General features: G+C 31.8%; 1 protein-coding gene and 1 long non-coding RNA gene across 5 annotated transcripts in view; both read right to left on the reverse strand.

Moving 5' to 3' along the window:
- Positions 1-19,159, reverse strand: part of LOC121129107 (uncharacterized) — a 229,063-nt gene that overhangs the window by 111,782 nt on the left and 98,122 nt on the right. The window lies entirely within an intron of this gene.
- The window catches only part of mtgo (miles to go), a 93,957-nt gene that overhangs the window by 5,082 nt on the left and 69,716 nt on the right, over positions 1-19,159 (reverse strand). For 2 of the 4 annotated variants that reach the window (XM_040725274.2, XM_071893243.1), the window contains 2 exons: positions 2,242-2,773; positions 1,986-2,173 (listed from right to left, as the gene is read on the reverse strand). In XM_040725274.2, coding sequence (XP_040581208.1) covers positions 1,986-2,173; positions 2,242-2,773 — 720 coding nt within the window. Of the gene's footprint in view, positions 1-1,985; positions 2,174-2,241; positions 2,774-3,338; positions 3,411-8,635; positions 10,023-19,159 lie in introns of those variants that run through there. The other 2 variants (XM_040725276.2, XM_071893245.1) reach the window with 2 other exon arrangements.

A 19,159-nucleotide genomic window follows, 5' to 3' on the forward strand; every position in this document is an offset into this window, starting at 1 on the left:
ACCGGTATAGGATTTCCAGACCGAAACCAACACTAATAAATACGTCAACAGTCTATAAATGTTATGTTTCAATAAAAGCGTAGCTATACATTTATAATTTAATTCAGGGGCAGTCTCAGAATTATATCCTATATATATTTGAAAAATAAATTTAAAAAAAATTGTTTTTGGCAGAAAAAAAAAAAAATCCAAAAATTATAGTTCAAATATCCATAGCCATACACCAATTTTTTCTATAAAATCCAGCTCAGCTCAGTTAATCAAAAAAAAATCAAATATTAGATTTTTTCGAAAAAAATTTAAAAAATCTACAGCTATTCACAACTTTTTTTTTTTTTTTGCAAAAATCCACAGCTGTTTATCAAAAAATTTACTTTTCTGGAGAAAAAATTCCAAAAACTAAATTTCAAATATCAAATTTTTTGGAAAAGAATTTCAAAAATCCTCAACTATTAACAAAAAAAATTTGTGGAAAAAAATTCCAAATATTTAATTTTTTGCTCTGCTGCATAATTTGCAGGAATATTCTTTTGTTTTAAGAAAATAAATCTTTCAAAACAAAATATAACTCCCATTTTCGCGTAATTTTTTTTTCATCCTGACCTATAAAAATTCAAGTAAAAAGCATAAATTCCTTAATTTGGTGGAGGGGGCTACAGTCCCTCTAGCCTACACCCTGCGGAAGCCCCATAAATTATTATTATTAAAAGGGAGTAAGAAGAAGGAAAGACTTTTCTTTCCTTTCATTTTTGACCAGAAGCATTGCGGTTAGAGATTAATTTACGATTAATTAATGAAATCTAAATTGATTTAAAGGAGAGAGAGAGAGAAGGGCGCTTCTATTACTTTTAATACAATTTTTTTAGTTGACCCTTTGTAAATTTTCATTTAGATTTTTTATTATCATAATAAAAAAACCAGCTCCTTTTATCTTCAATAATACATAGTACCAGGAGAATAAATAATATTATATAAAGAATGGGAGAAGTGGTCTCCTCTTGAATTAAAAAAAAAAAGAAGTTGAAGAGGAGAGAGGGGGACATATTGGTATTAGTGAGTAAAAAAATGTGGTTTTATATACATATATGTACCATTCTCTTCTTTACAACTAAAATACTAATGGTATAATTAATGTACGCTCATTGTGTTCTCAGCAGACAAAGAATTTGGTCTTAGGAAAATTACTTTAGAAAATTTACAGTCATTTACAAACAAAATCCTAATTCCTCAGCCCAAAACTTGTTTTGTGCAATGGCAGGGCCACCAAGCAGGTTATAAACTCCTGCCGCCACTTCACAAAACATTTACGCTCCCTCCTAATACTTCATAATGAAAAAAAAGTAGTTTGGAACTACGAAAAGGACACCATGCGGGTTAAAAGCCACTGCTCCTACTTTACAAAGCATTAAGACCCCTCCAAAATGAACTCCAAGCATATGGGTTGATTAAACCTACCTAAAAAATACCAAGCAGGTTAAAAACACGGCCAACACTTGACAAAACATTTAACTCCCTCTAAATACTTTAAAATGAACTCCGGGATCATGTGTTGAATAAAATTATGGGGAAAACACCAAGCAGGTTAAAAACCATGTGATTGGCATTCAATTTGAAGTATTTGGGGTGAGTATAAATGTTTTGTGAAGTGGCCAAGGTTTTCTGATTTCATTAGTTAATGAAAAGTGCACAGAATTTGATAATACACGAAAGAATAAACATCCATTAAATATAAAACATACCTCCTACTATCCAAGGTTAATAGAAATAAAAGGTTAGACCATCATGTAATTGGGGTTGCTAGAATTTTCAATTTGATGTATCGTACCGACTGCTGGGCAAGAAAAACATATTTTGAGAAAACACGTAACCCCTAATACAATATGACGTCAATATTAAAAAGCGTGGTGGAAGTCAAACATCAGTCGTATACGCGTTATGGTATAACCTTGTATTTCTATTAACATTGCTACGAACAATCTACTTACTTTAGGAGCTTGAATATTTGAAAGCAGCTCTAGGAGTAATTGCTGTGTTTCCTTTTCTTCTTCTTCTTCATGACCCACACCCGATTCTTCAGAGTCATCTAGGTGTCGACATTCGGAGGATGAGGGTCCACTTGAGGAAGAGGGTGCCCCTCGCTGTTCCTTGTTTCCCTTTCCATATATTTTACTTTCTAAAGAAAGAATAGAAAAAATATCTTAATATATTTATATATATAGTGGTTATTTTGTTTCTTTTTACCACGATGTAAGTTCCTTTTCGAAGGAGAGGAAGGTGGAGAAGTGGTGTTGGTTTGACCTTGATTCGTGGGAACATTTGAGGCGACGATGGACTCAGTTACAAGTCGATTTTTAGATTTCTTAAGAAGTCTCTCATGAGTAGGGCCTCGGATCCTTCTCTCCTCACGAATTACATTGGTAGATGAAGAAGAAGTGGAATGGTTGGTCGGACCTCCTCCAGGTTGTATGTTAGTACCTCCTCCACTACCACCAGAGACATGATGTCCCCCGGCCCAACCACCAGGAGTAGATGAGCAAGGAGAGGTGGTAAAAGTGGTGGTATTAGAGGAAGAAGATGGAACAGATGATGATGCTGTGGAAATGACTGGAGGTGGATACTGGGTTGTAACTAAAGGATGAGCAGGGTTCCGAAGTGGAGCTCCACCGTTTGAAGGTACATAGGTAGGTGGTGGAGCACCAAAAGGTGAATGAGCTCCAGCAGGGTTTTGAGCTGCCTGTCCATTTGAAATGCAATTTCCTCCTGTGGGGAGTCCCTGTTGAAGAAAATCATTGGGAATATAGATATCCTACATATTATTAAAATAATTTATATGTTTGTGTAATTTATGTATTTTCCGCATAGAAAAACAATGATAAAAACTCACTTATTTAAAAAACAGAGACAGTTACAGACTTAAGTCATAAAATAAAAGTTGATCAGAATTTTGATTTACGTACGTAAAGCTATGTTTACTTTTGATCAGATCAGATTCATAGGCTTTGGAAGGCAAGTTTAATTTTTCGCTAATAAGTTGATTTTTTTCCAAACAAGATCGATTCCCCGTGTCTCAAAGTTTTTTTTTTTTTTTTTTTAAATGTATGGGTTTTCGATTCGAAAATACACCAAAAAATTAAAATCCAAAAAACGAATTATTGTAATAACTGAAAAAGTATATTAAATACAAATTAAAAAAGGAAATTAGGAAGAAGATGAGCGAGTTAATCTTAGTATATATCTTCAATTTCCATCTTTATGGTTGAAGAAGAAACATGACAAATTAGCAATTACAATAAATAAATCACTAGGTCAACCATTATGAAAAATTGTTTTATATTTACCAAAATCAGTATTTTTTCTTGGTCAATTATATGGTGCATTTTCAACAGTGTCAAAAGGGGTGCAGATTTGATTATATCTACATCAAATGGACAAAAACAATAAAAAATACTGTATAAAAGGAGGTTTTACAATATAAATTTACCTATTATATAATGTTAGTTTATAGTAAATCTTTTTAGTATAGAATTTTAGCATAAACAAGCTAAATATGTAAATAATTTTTTTAATTTTTCTTATGCTATTTTAAGATAGTGTGTTCGTCCTAGTATTATAATAAAATAATTCATTTCAATAGTTGACAAGTTGTAAATTAAATAAATATAAAGCAAAATTTGTATGTCACCCATTTTTAACAAGGTGCATGTATAATTAATGCTCAGCGAGTCATATTAAAAAAGAAAAGGAGGAGTACCTAATTATTAGTGATTTCACAATTCCAAAAAAAACATCCCAATACCGATTCTTTAATATTCTAAATACTAGTTACAAAATACCGTTTTATTATCAGGGGCATCCACAGGATTATATTTTAGGGGAAACTTGGTTTTTGGATTATTTTTTTTTTAGTTATTCAAAAAAATGAAATACTTTGGAGAAAAATTTCTAAAATCTGCAGCTGTTTACAAAAAACAATTTTTTGGGGGGTATAAGTTTAAAAATGTTTATTTTTAGTATTTGACGGGAACAATTTTACTGCATTCAAAAAAACCTTAATTAATGTTGCAAAAACAAAGTGTAAAGATTTTTTCGCTGCACCCGGTAAGTAGTAACGTGATGAAATATATTCATACGTACATATGAATATAATTTTATTTTCTTATACATAAAGACAAAGTAGTAAGTAGTATCATCCTGTAATATATATATTTCATCCATGTTATTGCAAGTATATATATATATATAGAAAGCTCCTGGTTGTTATAGATAAAGAAAAGGGTGCTTTCTATATATATATATGAAAGTTGGATTTCTCATTTTAATTAATATAGAAAGAGAAAGAAGGAAAAAGAGATTTAGCAAGAAGTGAGTGTGTCACCCCTTGTTGGGTCGGTCCTAATTTAAGACCACGGTTCAGTCCAGTTCCACATTTCAGTTCTTCATAAAGAAGGTAAAATCGAGCCCCCTCCCCCCAAAAAAAAAAAAAAAAAAATAAGAAGGAATTTTTGATTTTTACTACATAATATAATATTTGGAATTTAATTTTTCAATTTTTTTCTCCAAAAAATTTATATTTGATATATAACAATAGAATTCTTTTTTCTAAAAAATTTAATATTTTGAAAAGAACTGATTTTTTTTTTTTTTTTTTTTTTTTTTTTTTGTGAATGGCTCTGAATTTTTCAAAAATTTTATTTTACGATTTTTTCAAAATTTAATTTTTGGTGAGTAACCGTGGATTTTTGAAATCATTTTTCAAAAAAAAATAATATTTAAAAAAAAAATTCATCCAAAAACACAATTCCCCTCCCCCAAAAATAACTCTGCGGACGCCCATATTGAGGCTGTATTTCTTTTTAAATGATAAAGTAAACATATAATATGTTTTTTATAATCTAAAAGAATTATATTATTTACTACATATGTGCAATAATTTTAAAACATATCTCTTTTGTCTTATTGGGTTAAATAGACCATCGACATTTTTGTTAAAAAAAAATCCAAGGACCTGTCCTAAGACTGTACCCGACCGAACAAATAAGGACCCACACAACACTAGTCATCACGTCACACTCTGGAAATAGGTGACGAGACCCTTTAAGATGAGTAAGCTAAGCTTGGTTGCTAACCAACCAATGCAGGGTGTCTTTTTCCACACGCAACGCTAAATGTATAACACAAATAAACCATATCCATTAAATCTCAGCATGACCTTAATGAGTATATCTCATTAAAACATAAATGCAGAGAGAGAGAGGGAGAGGAGATAATGGCACATGAGAGGTAGGTGCTTTCACGTCCTATTACATACTACTTCTCTTTTCATTTCATCATCATTCATAATACCACTACCCGGCCCAAGGTTAGACTAAAATCACAAATACAGACTGTGTACAAGGGTGTCCGCATAATTGAATTTTTATGAAAAAAATCAAAAAATCCACAGCTATTCACATACAATTTGACAAATCTTTAGCTATTCTCACAAACAAACTTTTTTATGAAAAAAGTTTAAAAAATCTATAGCTATTTTCAAAAATTAAATTTTGGAAACAAAATGAAAAAATCAACGTCTCTTAACAAAAAATTAAAAAATGCACAGTTATTCACAAAAAAATTAACAAATCCTTGTATATTCTCAAAAACTTAAATTTTTGTGGGAAAAGTTTAAAAAATCTATAGCTATTTTCAAAAATGAAACTTTTGAAACAAAATGAAAAATCAACATATGTTAACAAAAAATGAAATTTTTTGAAAACAAAATTAAAAAATGCACAGCTATTCACAAAAAATTAAAAAAATCCATAGCTATTCTCAAAAAAAAAAAAAAAAATACACAGCTATATTAAAAAAATTAAACATTTTGGGAAAAAAATTTCAAAAAATATTTTTTGGGAGAAAAGTCTTAAAAATACATATGTAGCTATTCACAGAAAATGATTTTTTTTGGAAAATTGGAAAAATTTAATTCAATTTAATATTTGAACTTTTTTTTCCAAATATTATATTTTCAAGTAAGAAACTAAAGTTTCTTAATTTGGGGGAGGGGGCTACAGTTGTAGCCTTTGTGGATGCTCCTGGTCATGATGAATAATTTCATCTACGAAAATAATCCACAACAAAAAGGAGACTCCATAACTTTGCAAGAGTCTCTCTTGCAGATACAATTAAACTGCTGCTGTGCCAGAAAAACAATTTAAAACACAACAAAAATAACAACATTGCCATTACAAAATGAATACATTTTATATACACACATGTATATCTAGTAATAACAATAAAAACGAGGCTTCTTTTTCTTCCTTCTCTATTCAAAACAGACCATTTCCCAATCATTTTTTATACATATCATGTACCAGGTGCGGCGAAAAAAGCATTACACTTTCAATCTAGAACTTTATCATTTAAACAACCAGTTTTAATATGGTATATCAATAATATAAAAATAACTTATATGATGTCTTGGCTATCCTAATCATCGATGTAGCTCCCCTTGGCTGCAATGACGGCATCCAGGTGGCCACAGAAGGGCATGTACCCATTGCAGATGTAGTTCTCAGACATGGCATCTCAGTGCTAGTTGACAATGTCCTTGAGATTGTTAATATTTAAGTGACGGACAGTGCAGCCATTGGACTCAACATGCACCCAAAAAGTGAAGTGCAATGGTTTGGCATCTGGTGAGGAGGGGTCCACATTTTCTTTGGCCAGAAATACAAGTTGTCCTCCAACCACTTCTGGGCCTTTTTGGACGTGTGTAAAGGCGCACCATCCAACCGGAACACCACGTTCATGTCCGGATAATTAGTTTGTATCCATGGTAACAATGTAATCTCCGTTGGTTTCTTGCCAGCGTCCAAAAGTGCACGGATCGAAAATCGTTGGTCACGTTCAGATGGCATTTTCTCGGTTTCTAAGACACTAAGATCTAGTTTTATTTATATATATCTTACTTTATTTATTTTTATTATTTGACCGGAACAATTTTACTGCAATCAAAAAAATCTTGATTTATGTAGCAAAAACGAACGGTAAGATATTTTCGCCGCACCCAGTATAATATATTATGTATGTTAAACTAGACCAAAAAAAATAAATCAAGCAATAACAAACTTTATTTGATCAGAGGCGTTCGCAGCCGCAGCCACTTCAGCTGCCACAATTTTTTTTTCTTTTCTTTTTACTAGAAAATTTAATATTTGAAATTTAATTTAGATTATCAAATTTTTTATTCCAAAGCATTTAATTTTCTATGAATAGATAAGGATTTTTGATTTTTTTTTACAAAAAAATTTATATTTGAAAATGATTTTTTTCAAAAAATTTTATATTTTGTTATTAGCTGTGGATTTTTTTTTCTTTTTTTTCAAAACATTTAATATTTTAAATTTTATTTATCGCCTTTTTTTGTTCTTAAGCATTTAAGTTTTTATGAATTGCAACGAATTTTTGAATATTTTTCCCAAACAATTAAATTTTTCGTGAACAAAGTTGGATTTTTTCAAAAAAAATAATATTTAAATTTTTTGTGAACAGCTTTGAATTTTTGAAAAACATTTCCACAAATTTAATTTTTCAAATTCTTTTCAAAAAAAAAAAACATTAAAAAAAATATATATATATATAATCCTCGAACGATGTAGCCTTTTCTTCTGATTCGAGTGAAGCCATTATTTCCTATAATATTTATTCGACAGCCTATATTTTGTAAAATTTTTTGACAAAAATGACTATTTCATTTTCTACGCTTCTTTAATTCCACAGTTAAGTATGATTTTTTGAAACATAATATCGAGTGGATAGTTCATGTCAGATTCAAAATATAGTTGAAATATTTAAATATATGAGAAAATTTAAAAAATTAAACGATTCTATTCTGGTAATATGGACGTCGAAAAAATTGATAAAATAATGGAAATTGTCGAGTTGGACCGGCATGTGAGCAATTATTCCCAGGAACTGAACATGAGTCAAATACAGTTTGGAACCATTAAATGATATTATCAATTTACCTAGTTGGTCATTAGAAAAGCCAATTTTGTTATTAAATAATGCAACGAAGAAATTTTAACTTGTACAAGTACTTAACTTATATATAACATATATATAAGCTGAAGTAAAAAGTTTAAATAGTTTTTTTCCTTTATTTTGAAAATTAAGTATTACAATGTTGATCATTTTTGGGCTAACCCCACCCCCCTTCCCTTCAAGAGGACAAAATACTTTTAGACAGAAATTACTACTTCATTTTCTTTTGTAATTCTATATTTCCATTTTGCAAACTACAATATCACATAGATGGCCCATGTCAGATTCACGAAATTTCGTCAAAAGATAATTTAAACATTTATGTATGTTGGAAAATTGAAAAAAAATAAAATACTTTTAAAAATGATAGAAACGTATACCTAATAATATGCAGGTATATTACTTATAAATTCCCTCATCTCCTGCGGAGAACGAAATGAGCGCCCCCTAGAACTTATTTAACATATATACTGATATAAGGGCATTTGTAGGCTGTAGCATTAAAAAACACCAAGGACCACAGCAGACAGACATCCCAAATATCCGCAATTAATGAATTACATAATATCAAACAGTAAAAAAAAACAAAAAACTTTTTTTTATATAATACCGGTGGTGCTTCAGATGTAGAAGACGACGTTTGGATGGTTCTTTCAACTCTTCGTACAACAGAGGTGATGCTCATGACGGTAGACAAAATCTTACATTCAGAAATATAATGTCTTCAATGAAAGATGATTCACAGTCTGCCTCTCCAAATATACATAAATTTAGTGTTTTAATATCAATTGACAACTACTACTAGGAACAGGAATAGTGCTCTTTTAATTCATCAGCTGTCGTGTCATCATCATTATCCGTAGCTACATATATAAATATAAGAAGAAGTAGGGAAGTCCGAGCAGGTTGTCAAACTCTTTTATATTTTCAATAATGACGGTCTTGCTTCCACCTTTGTTATGGAGCATTAATTTTTATCTCAAAATGAGATAAATGGATCGTATTACAGAGTTAGTTGGTCATTATCAAACTCGGATTAAACGTCTATTAATTATGTTTTGAACGTTGGTCCTAGAAATCATTTATGTGAGCAACTTATATGTATGTATAACTAATTATGTAATAAGAATAATATTCATTCACAAAGATCAAGTTGCAAAGAGGATACGTCATCTGATGGATAGAGGTATCATTTGAATATATCCATTCTTTGAACTGCTAAGTAAATTAATTATATAATTATACGTTCATATAAAAAATGTAATTCACTTATCGTTACTCATGTCATACTCTCTGTAAACTGTCAATTTGTCTTATTTTTCAGTATAAAATAATTCAACTAAATGAAAGATTAGAACTTAGTAGGATATGAACTAGGAATTTAGGTATAAAAAAAAAGATTAATGCAGATGGAATTGGAATTGAAAATACGGTATGAATAATCGGATATTTAGTTATAAAAATATATTTGATGGAATAGGTGTTAAAAAATGATATGTCAGTCATTATTTAAGACTGGAGTCCGTTCAGTTCAGTCCGAAAAACTTTAAGCTTGGTCCTTGTTGACGTCATTCAACTTTATTTCTGCTTTTGTTATCACTTCTAGAGCTGATATTGCGAAGGATAGGTCCTAAGACTGGGCTGGACTGAATAAATAAGGTCTCCCATAATACTATATTCGATTACAACATTTGCTTTTGTAACAGTCAAACCGTAATATTTTAACATATTCCGGTCTCTCCTAATGAAGAAGAAGAAGAGGAAGAGCGGACTGCGGGTGTCATCTCACCGTCCATTATTTATGATTATCTATTGACCAATCTACTCTTGCATCATTTAAGAGTTAACCTTTCTTTTCCTAACGTCACTTGATTGAATTGACATAATATAAAAATAAATCATTAGTATAATACCATCATCATTTTGTCAACTCCCAAACGTTATTTTGTATAGAAATGTTTCCTTGCTTATTCACATAATACATATAAAAAGATACTACTACTAGGAGGACACCACATTACATTAGTAATAATAATAGTACGAATGGCTGACGTGGAAGATTATAATAAATAATAATCTTGTTAAGAATGAAAGAGAGAGAAATAACTTATAAAATATGCGTTAACAAATAAATTTACAAATGAAAAATGAGCCTGTTTATGTGTCGGCTATAAATAAGGAGAGCAACAAATGAAGGATTTTATGTCAGTTTCATATGTACATATATTATGTTATATTAATAGTATTATTTACATATTCTCTACCTCAAACGTCATGGCATTTATAGTATTATATTAATAAGAGGTTACGTTGAGACATTGAAATAAAGTTCCGATCTTAGTTTGCAAATATTATGCATGCTTTTGACAGGGAGTAACGTATATACATTTGTCTTGGACTAGAACTGATCACCTAATCAGTCTTTTTCCCCCTTTCAGTTCTAGGGCTCTAACTATCTTTTTATTTTCATCACTCATAGCTAGGTTTAATGAATATAACAACTTAGAAAATAATGAATTATAGCTAGAACGTATAATAATATGTTCTAGTCATACATCTCCTATGAGTATCTTCTCTCTTTGAAAGAGGTTATGAATTATGATGAAACTTCAGTGACTCGAATGGCAAAGTTACCTAGTGGTCCATTAAACACTTTGGATTTTCAACTTCAACAAGATTTTAACTAACAGTAGAATTTAAACAAAATTAATACAATAAATATATATATATATCTGAGCTCTCTTGATCATTAATGTAGCCGCCCTTAGCAGCAATGATGGCTTCCAGGTGGCGGTAGATGGCCTGGGACACACTGCGGATGTAGTTTTCTGTCATGATGTCGCAGTGATGACTGACAGTGCCTTTGAGGATCTTGGTGTTTGGATGGTAGATACTGAAGGTTTTACCCTCGACATCCACCCAAAAGGTGTAGTCGATGAGGTTTGTATCAGGGCTGTAGAGGACCCAAAAGTGTCAAAAAAGAGTCTTGCAACGGAAAACGGGGGTTCTTTCATTGCAAGTGTCAAAAGTGGCCTCTACATTCTCACAAGGCTCTTTCTACCCACTTTTTTGATAGTTTTCTGAACAGTCTGGAGAGAAACCTCGAGATCTCGAGCACGAGTCCTCATGGAATAGAGGGGATTGATCTAGCTGTTTTCTTTTATTAGGACCGCACTAGAGTATTTTTAGACGAATCCAACACTAATTTACATGCATATTATATTATATTAGAGCCATATTTGGTAAGTTGTTGATGCAATGTATGTGAAAGAAAGATTGGGAAATTGATGAAGGAACTTATAATAATATTTCATTATGGGAGTCTATCACTAATAATATGTAATATTTTATTATTATGAAGATATTAATATCTAATGTAGTCGTACTATATTATTCCTTCAAAGTATTAAATTACAAAGAAAAAAATAATGTAATATAAAGGTAGATGGTAGAGACAACTGCAAGGAATACAAAAGATTCAAAATATATGGAGGTATACTCGTACATAAAAACAAAGAATGGAATTTAATCAACTTAACCGCAAATTTCATTTTGTATTATCATTTTATTTTTTATATGTATGACCCCTCAACACAAAAGCAAACAAAACGATTGGTCTCAAAATGGAGTCTCTATTACATACATTTGTATTCTTGAACGATTTATCGTCAATTTCTATATATAAATTATTCATATCAACTCTTTGGGTGTGTCGCAAATTGTAAATGGAAGTAATCAAAATGGATTGCTACAATAAAAGAATCAGAATGTGATGGGTTTTATTTGAAAGGGGCCACATCAGGGCCACTAAAAGTCCCTTAAATCAAATAAAGATTCTAAAATACAGTTTCAAACATTGGGTATCTTTACTACTCCCAGAAATTGGAACAGTACGCCTATAATTTACTCAAATATGTCTATTAAATACTAGGATATATATAATGTGCCAACAATTATATTTAACTCATTTTGACACACTAAGTATTGAGGCCCCATCGTAGGATCCTGGGGGAATTAGTAAACAAATTTATTAATTGAAACCCAAAGTCAATATATCCGCCCCTAGAATTGATGGTGAGCTCCGGGTGGTGGCGGAACCTGTTTCAGACACTCTGGATGCACTCGGCGCTCATGGAAGCTCAGGCCTTGCTGACAGAGGTCTGCGGTTGCAGCTCGAGGATAACTTTAACTGCACGGAGACAAAATAAATCGTCTTCCCTGAGGCCCCAATCTACTCCCAGATGACCTTCTGGGATAATCCCCCGCGTAAGAGCGCTGCAATCTTAATCATCTTCTCGTACTGTGTTCTCATGGCGGCGACAATGTTTATCTTAGCAATGGACAGCTAATCATCTGTTCTACAAAGTTGCCTTTTTGGGCGTGTGTGCAGGTGCACCATCCTACTGGAACACCACGTTCATGTCCAAATAGTTGGTCTGGACCCATTGTAAAAATGCAATCTCCGTTGGTTTCTTGCCAGCATCCAAAAGTGCGCGGACCGAATTTCGTTGGTCACGTTCAGATGGCATTTTCTCGGCTTCTAAAACACTTAAGAAGATCTAATTTTTATTTTAGTAAATGAACGGAACAATTTTACCGCATTCACAAAAACATTGATTTATGTGCCAAAAACGAAGTGTAAATATTTTTCACCGCACCCTGCATATGCTTCAAAATCTTAAACATTCGTACAATAACGTTATACGAATTTAAAGTGTTGCAAATGTGTACATACAACTCGTATATCTGAGAGGGAGGGATCAGATCAGGAGATATTCACAGTTTAATTGCAGTGGCTCGATTTTCACGAAGGTGGTCATATACAAATGAAACAGTAAAAAAAAGACAGTTTTGTGATTGTTTGGCTTAGTATTATTTGAGTGAGCATCAAAAATTGAGACCAGAAAAAAGAAAATACACCATATCTTACGAATTGTTCTTTTTTTTGTTTGTTTTTTTCTGTAAAGGAAACTATTTTTAAAACAAAACTAATTTACATATCTTAGTTTGACATTAATTAATAATGTATTTAAGCCCCATTTAAATATAGCATAGGCATGAATATTGTTGTTAATATATAGTTAATAACCCATGTTTAATTGATGGAACTAATAAGGGCCTCAATATGGCCTCTTTCAAATATAATCTTCTTATTTCTGATTTCTTTATTGTGAAAATCAATTTTGACTAATTTAAGTGCAATTTCCGACACACCCAAAGGGTCAATACGATTAATTTGTTGATAGAAATTCGCCAATTTGAGAATCATCATTTCAACTTGATTTGATATGGACAGCCCACATATGTTTTGCAACATTTAACCCCCCCCCCCTAAAGTATTTATTGATGTCAAACTTTTTCAAACAATATAATATATATAAATCTATAAGAAAATTTGTCGTTTTTTAAACACTTAATTGAATAAATAATTAATTTTATTTATTTTTATCAAAGAAAAAGAAGCAGCAAACAGAGTCAAAGAAGGGAGAAAAACATTTAAAAAGGAAAAATCAATTGACGTAGGATATGTTGTACCTCCATCACAGCGTTACCTCGCCAACACAAAAATACCTTATCTATTTCCTTGTCAGCTGTCGATTCCCCCTTCTCCTTTAATACGTCATGGCTATTTCATAATTTATTAATTATCATTAATAAAAAAAGTAATAATTTATTCTATAGTTATGTTCCGTTTCCAAAAAGACAGGAATACAATTTTTTATTAGTCCCTTGTCGTTTATATAGTATATACCGGGTGTCGAAAAAGTACTGAGACCTGCCTCTAAGTAGTCATTAAAATACTGATAATTGAGCAGGATGATGATGTACATTGAAAATTTTATTTTATAATATTTTTTACTATAAAAGTGTACATTAATTATGAGTCCGGCAACCATCAAACTCAATAACACCCTCCAACCGCCACCGGAACCCCTTGTACATATTGGCAAAGTAGTCCTATTCCATGATCCTTCATACGCTAGTTAACGGAGGTTTTCAGGGGATCAATATTCGAGTGGCGGACTTTGCAGGCCTTCTTCTCAATTTTCCACCCAATGGAGTAGTCCAGCGGATTTAAATCTGGGCTCTGAAAGGGCCAAAGGTTCTTGGAACTGTGGAATTCTTGTTGCTACCCATCCACTCTTGTACAATATTAGCAGTATGGGCAGATTAAATAGCCTATGATGACTTTTCTTGCCCCCTTCGCGACATATACAGAATTTTTGTTTACAATATGTACATCAATCAAACCTTAGAATCTAAGCTATTCAAAAATAATCAGAAAGATTTAATAAACAACACCTATGTATTTTTAGAAGGCCTCATTACTTGTTCTACACCCGGTATATGAGCCATTTTATAATTTCTATGAAGAAATTTTGGCTATTTCTTCATAGAAATAATATAATCACTACTCTTTTAATCAAATACTACTAAGCAATACTATAATACAGTATCGCATAAAATACTATGTAGATTTTAATAATACGTAGTTCATTTTAAAAATCGTGAATAAATAATATGACAGTTATAGTCTGCGAGTATATAAGATACAAATAGCGGTTGGTGTGATTGTCTTATTTGGCTAATTACCATATGATTTTGGGCCTTTTTTTCTGTTTCTTTTCGAAAGAAAGATGGTGCAACACAATAAAGGTAACAAAGTGATATGTGTATGGCTTACAAAGTGTTAATGGTGGTGAAACGCTTGAATAACGCATTGCATGAAGCATAGAAATTGATGAATGAGCAAGCAGGTAAGAGATTAGTTGTTGAGTAAGTTAATAATAGTTGCAGCGGCTTTTGTACTTAGTATTATTATTATCCGCCCATGAATTAATAATCAGATTAAATAAGCAACTTGATAATACAAAAATGTATACTGGAGTATATTGTTATAAACAAAACAATAATAAACAAAAATGAGAAGTTAGGTTTTTTTTAACCTTTTGGAAATTTTATTTTGAATTACACATATATATTATTGAGATACATACATATGTACATTGTTAGGGATGTGAAAATTGTTTAAATCTTCGTGAGCGAAAATTTAAAAAGAAAAGTACATGTTCAAAGGCGTCCACAGAATTATTTCTTTCTTTCTTTTTTAGGTGAGAGTGACTCGACTTTTGTAATTTAAAAAAAAAAAAAAAAAAAAAAAAGTGCAAAATCCATAGTTGTTCACAAATAATAAAATGATTTTTTTTGGAAAAATAAAATCAAAAATGCACAGCTGTTCACAGAAAATGAATTATTTTAGCAAATTCTTTTAATAAAAATCCTTTCTAGATTATTCATAAAATTTTAACATTTCTCCATACCGAGTGGTTAATTAAAATATGAACACTTAGGATTTTAAACTTCAATAAGATATAATTTAATCAAAATCAATTCAATAAATAGATGGTTGTCTGAGCTCTCTTAATTATTAATGTAGCCACCCTTAGCAACAATGATTTCTTCCGGGCTGTGGGGGAAGGCCTGGCACCCCCTGCGGATGTAATCCTTTGCCATGGCGTCCTACTGCTGGTTGACAGAAGTCTTGAGAGCCTCGGTGTTGGGTTGACAAATAATACAGGTCTTTCCCTCAAAATCCACCAAAATGTGAAGTTGAGGGGGTTGGCATAAGAGGCCCAAAAGAGAGTTCAGAAGAACGAGTTTTGCAACGGATGAGATGGTTTTCTTTCATTGCTGGTGCAAAAGTGGCCTCTCCACCATCGCAAGGCTATTTCTATCAACTTTATTCATAGCTCTCTGGACAGTCTAGTGTGACACCCCCATATCTCTTACATAGGCCCATATATACTTGAGGGGATTTGCATGGGCTGTTTTATGTAACTCCTCCGGGTCAAGTTGACCTTTCTGACAGAGTCCTTCTTCCTTTCCAACGTTTGGGACTTGCTGACGGTGGTCCTGGAAATGCACAAATGCATGGAGTGCGTGAAAGTAAATTCCCTGATCACGTTCACGTGTCATTTTCTCAACTTCTACGTAAGCTAAAGGGCTTAAGTTTCTTTTGGTTTGTAACTAAATGTTTATGCTTTAATATATCAAAATATGAATTATTTCAATCACTCAACCTTGATTAATTATTGAATGAGTTTTGCTGAGGTTTAAATGGACCCCCCGGGGTATAGCATAGTGTGGATATTCCCTTCACTAAGTATGTGCTCGTATGTAAGGAAGGAAAGAGGCGAAGAAGAAATACCTCTTCAAATCCTGCTACTACTTTCTACACCATACCTTTTGACTTTCATTAGTACACATGAACACAATATTATTTTCAAAATAGTATTTATAGGATATGTGCTAAAGAGGAAGGAAGATCACCCTCATCGCAACTCCTCTTCTCTCCTCATTCAAATAATACATAATTAATCATAATATGTCAATAGCATAATTTTCATTCATATACCTAAACATATAAATATATGTAGTTCGTCATGAACAAACAAGTTTTGACTTGTTTTACTCTAAGCAAACTTTATTAATGACTCTCTCAACCTTCCCTCAGTCAAAAGGAAAATCCAAAAATCCAAGAAAATTAATTTTTTTGGAAAACAAAATTCAAGTATTAAATTTAATACATTAATTTTTTTTTTTAAATTACAAAAATCTACATCTATTCACAAAAAATTAAATTTTATAAATAAAAATTTAAACATTAAATTATTTGGAAAAAAAATTCAAAAATCCACAGCTACTCACAATCTTTTTTTTTTCCTGAAAATAATTTTATAAGGTGAAAAAAGTTTTATAGAAGTAATATAATGAAAAAATAAATTCCTTTTTTTTACTAATTAATAATGACTCACTTAGCGTGTTTTCTGATATAAAATTATACTAAAATCTACTCAATTTGACCACCAAGGTTGTTTAAGATGTCAAAAAAAGTTGCAATTTGACAGTTTTATGATATTTGATAAAAAGGTGTTTTTTGTTGTGTTGCACATGTTTAAATGTTGGCCTTTGAAGTTCACAATTTCATGAAAAAAATAGAGATTTTACCTGGAAATAGTTAACAAATTGTCACAAAAGAGAAATCTATAAAAAATGACTACTTCAGATGAAAAAACAGTCCTTTTATTCTACGATGATCATTTCTTGTAAGAAAAAAAGGACCGATAAAATATTACTAGCTCGCCATTTTTTTGTCCTTTATCATAACACATTATATCTAAATTTTTTTTTTAAAGCGTTTTTCAAAGTGAAAAGAGCTTATTGAATATATCCTTTATGACAATCATCAATTGTATTCTTCGTTGGGGAGTACCGCCCAAGAAAAACGGAGATGATATTAAAAAATCATAATACCGAGGGAAAACTTAAAACTTATGTATCTCAACACCAGCTGCTTTTTGATTTTATTAAATCGGAAGAGAAATGTCATCGGAGCAACATTCAAGGCTTAGGGCACTTTTGTTCGTGCGGGTCACACTCCAACAAATATTACTAGCCTGACGGGAATTACTCGTAAGACCATCTAAAATGTTAAAAAGTGGCTAGACCATAACAAGAAGGAGGGCACCTGAAAAAACCCTCCAACTGCTTTGTGCCGCCCCCGATCTGGTTAACGGTGCATTAGATGCTCATGACATCCATGTGCATCTAAGTTTTGAAGACCAACCTACTCCCCTTGGCACAAGAAAATTTCCCCGACGACAACGTAGTCTTTAAGCAAAATGTGGCTTCCCTCACGCTTCGAAAATTACTGATCGCTTTCTGGGTCAAGAGAATGTGGCCAGCATACAGTCCGAATGATAGTCCTTCCATTTTAATTTTTGGTATCACATCCAAGGGAGAGCCTGTAGTATCTGGAAACGTTGAAGCCATGAAAGTCTACGTTGACAAGGGGTTGGCTAACATGGACCCAAACTTTATTCGGAATACTTGCAACTCTTTTTGCAAGAGATTTGTCCCCATCTGCGAGAACAATGGCGGCATAATGGAATAAATCAATTTTACATTGGCTATGTATCAGAAAAAGATTTTAAAATATTTTCGATCAATGAATAATTAAAGAATGGGAGGTTCTTTTCATTTTGTGTGTAAATTTCAAGTTTCCATCCTGCATATATTCAATTCATATCAATAATGATATGATGTGTTACACGTACAATGACAAGGAAAATAAGTACTATCTATCCATTTCAATACAAAAATTTGAAAAAGTTATTTTCCAAAAAAGTTTAGATCTTATAATATAGATAATGTTGTATCAGTCCTTCATTATTCGGTCCTGTTCAGTTTTAGGACCGGTCCTTTGAACAGTCATTACTAGAACTGATAAAAAAAAAATCCAGTTGAGAAACGTCATCAAAGACCGAACTATAAAAGTTTTTGGACTGATATACAGCAGAAATGAACTGGACTGGTCTTCAATCCTAAACAAGGACCGAAACAACACTAAACAGCTATAAATCATGGACAAAAAAAAGTGCAGGGCACATTTATATTTTATTTGTCCTTTTTTTTAACAAGAAATAATCATTTCAGGATAAAACCATATTAACACACTTGAAAAAAAAGTAATTATAGATCGAAAATAGTTATAGATTTCTCTATTTTAACAACATTTTCAATGTAATAGCTTCCCCCATGAATTAGAAAAATTTGTGAAAACTTGTCAATCTGCTTTCCATTGTGGAGAGAAGCTGATAATAACATCAATGACTGGTCAGGAGAAAGCTTCTATCCACATTACGTGGATTTTCAACAAGAATAAGATGCCTCTCATCGGTAGTGAGGTAGTCAAATAATGAATGTTTATAGCTCATCTGTTATGTTAGTCCTTATTTATTCGGTCCAGTCTTGGGACTAATCGTACCCGTCCTTAGGACTGACGATCATTGGGACCAGTACTTAACTGTCTGTCCTTGAATTTTTTCATAAAAATATCGATAGTTTGTTAAGCTAAGTAAGATAAATGATATATGTATTAAGATTATTGTAAATGTCTTGCAAAAAATAATATTTTTATGTTATGTTCTTTATGGACTGACAAGTGGGACTGGACTGGACCGTGGTCCTAAATAAGGGCCAAAACAACACTACTACTCAGACTATGTTTATAGATGACAAAATATCCAACCAATCGAAAAAGATTCCCTTGTCTAATTATACAAACAAGGGA

The sequence above is a fragment of the Lepeophtheirus salmonis genome, chromosome 14, assembly GCF_016086655.4.
Source record: "Lepeophtheirus salmonis chromosome 14, UVic_Lsal_1.4, whole genome shotgun sequence".
NCBI lineage: Eukaryota > Metazoa > Arthropoda > Copepoda > Siphonostomatoida > Caligidae > Lepeophtheirus > Lepeophtheirus salmonis.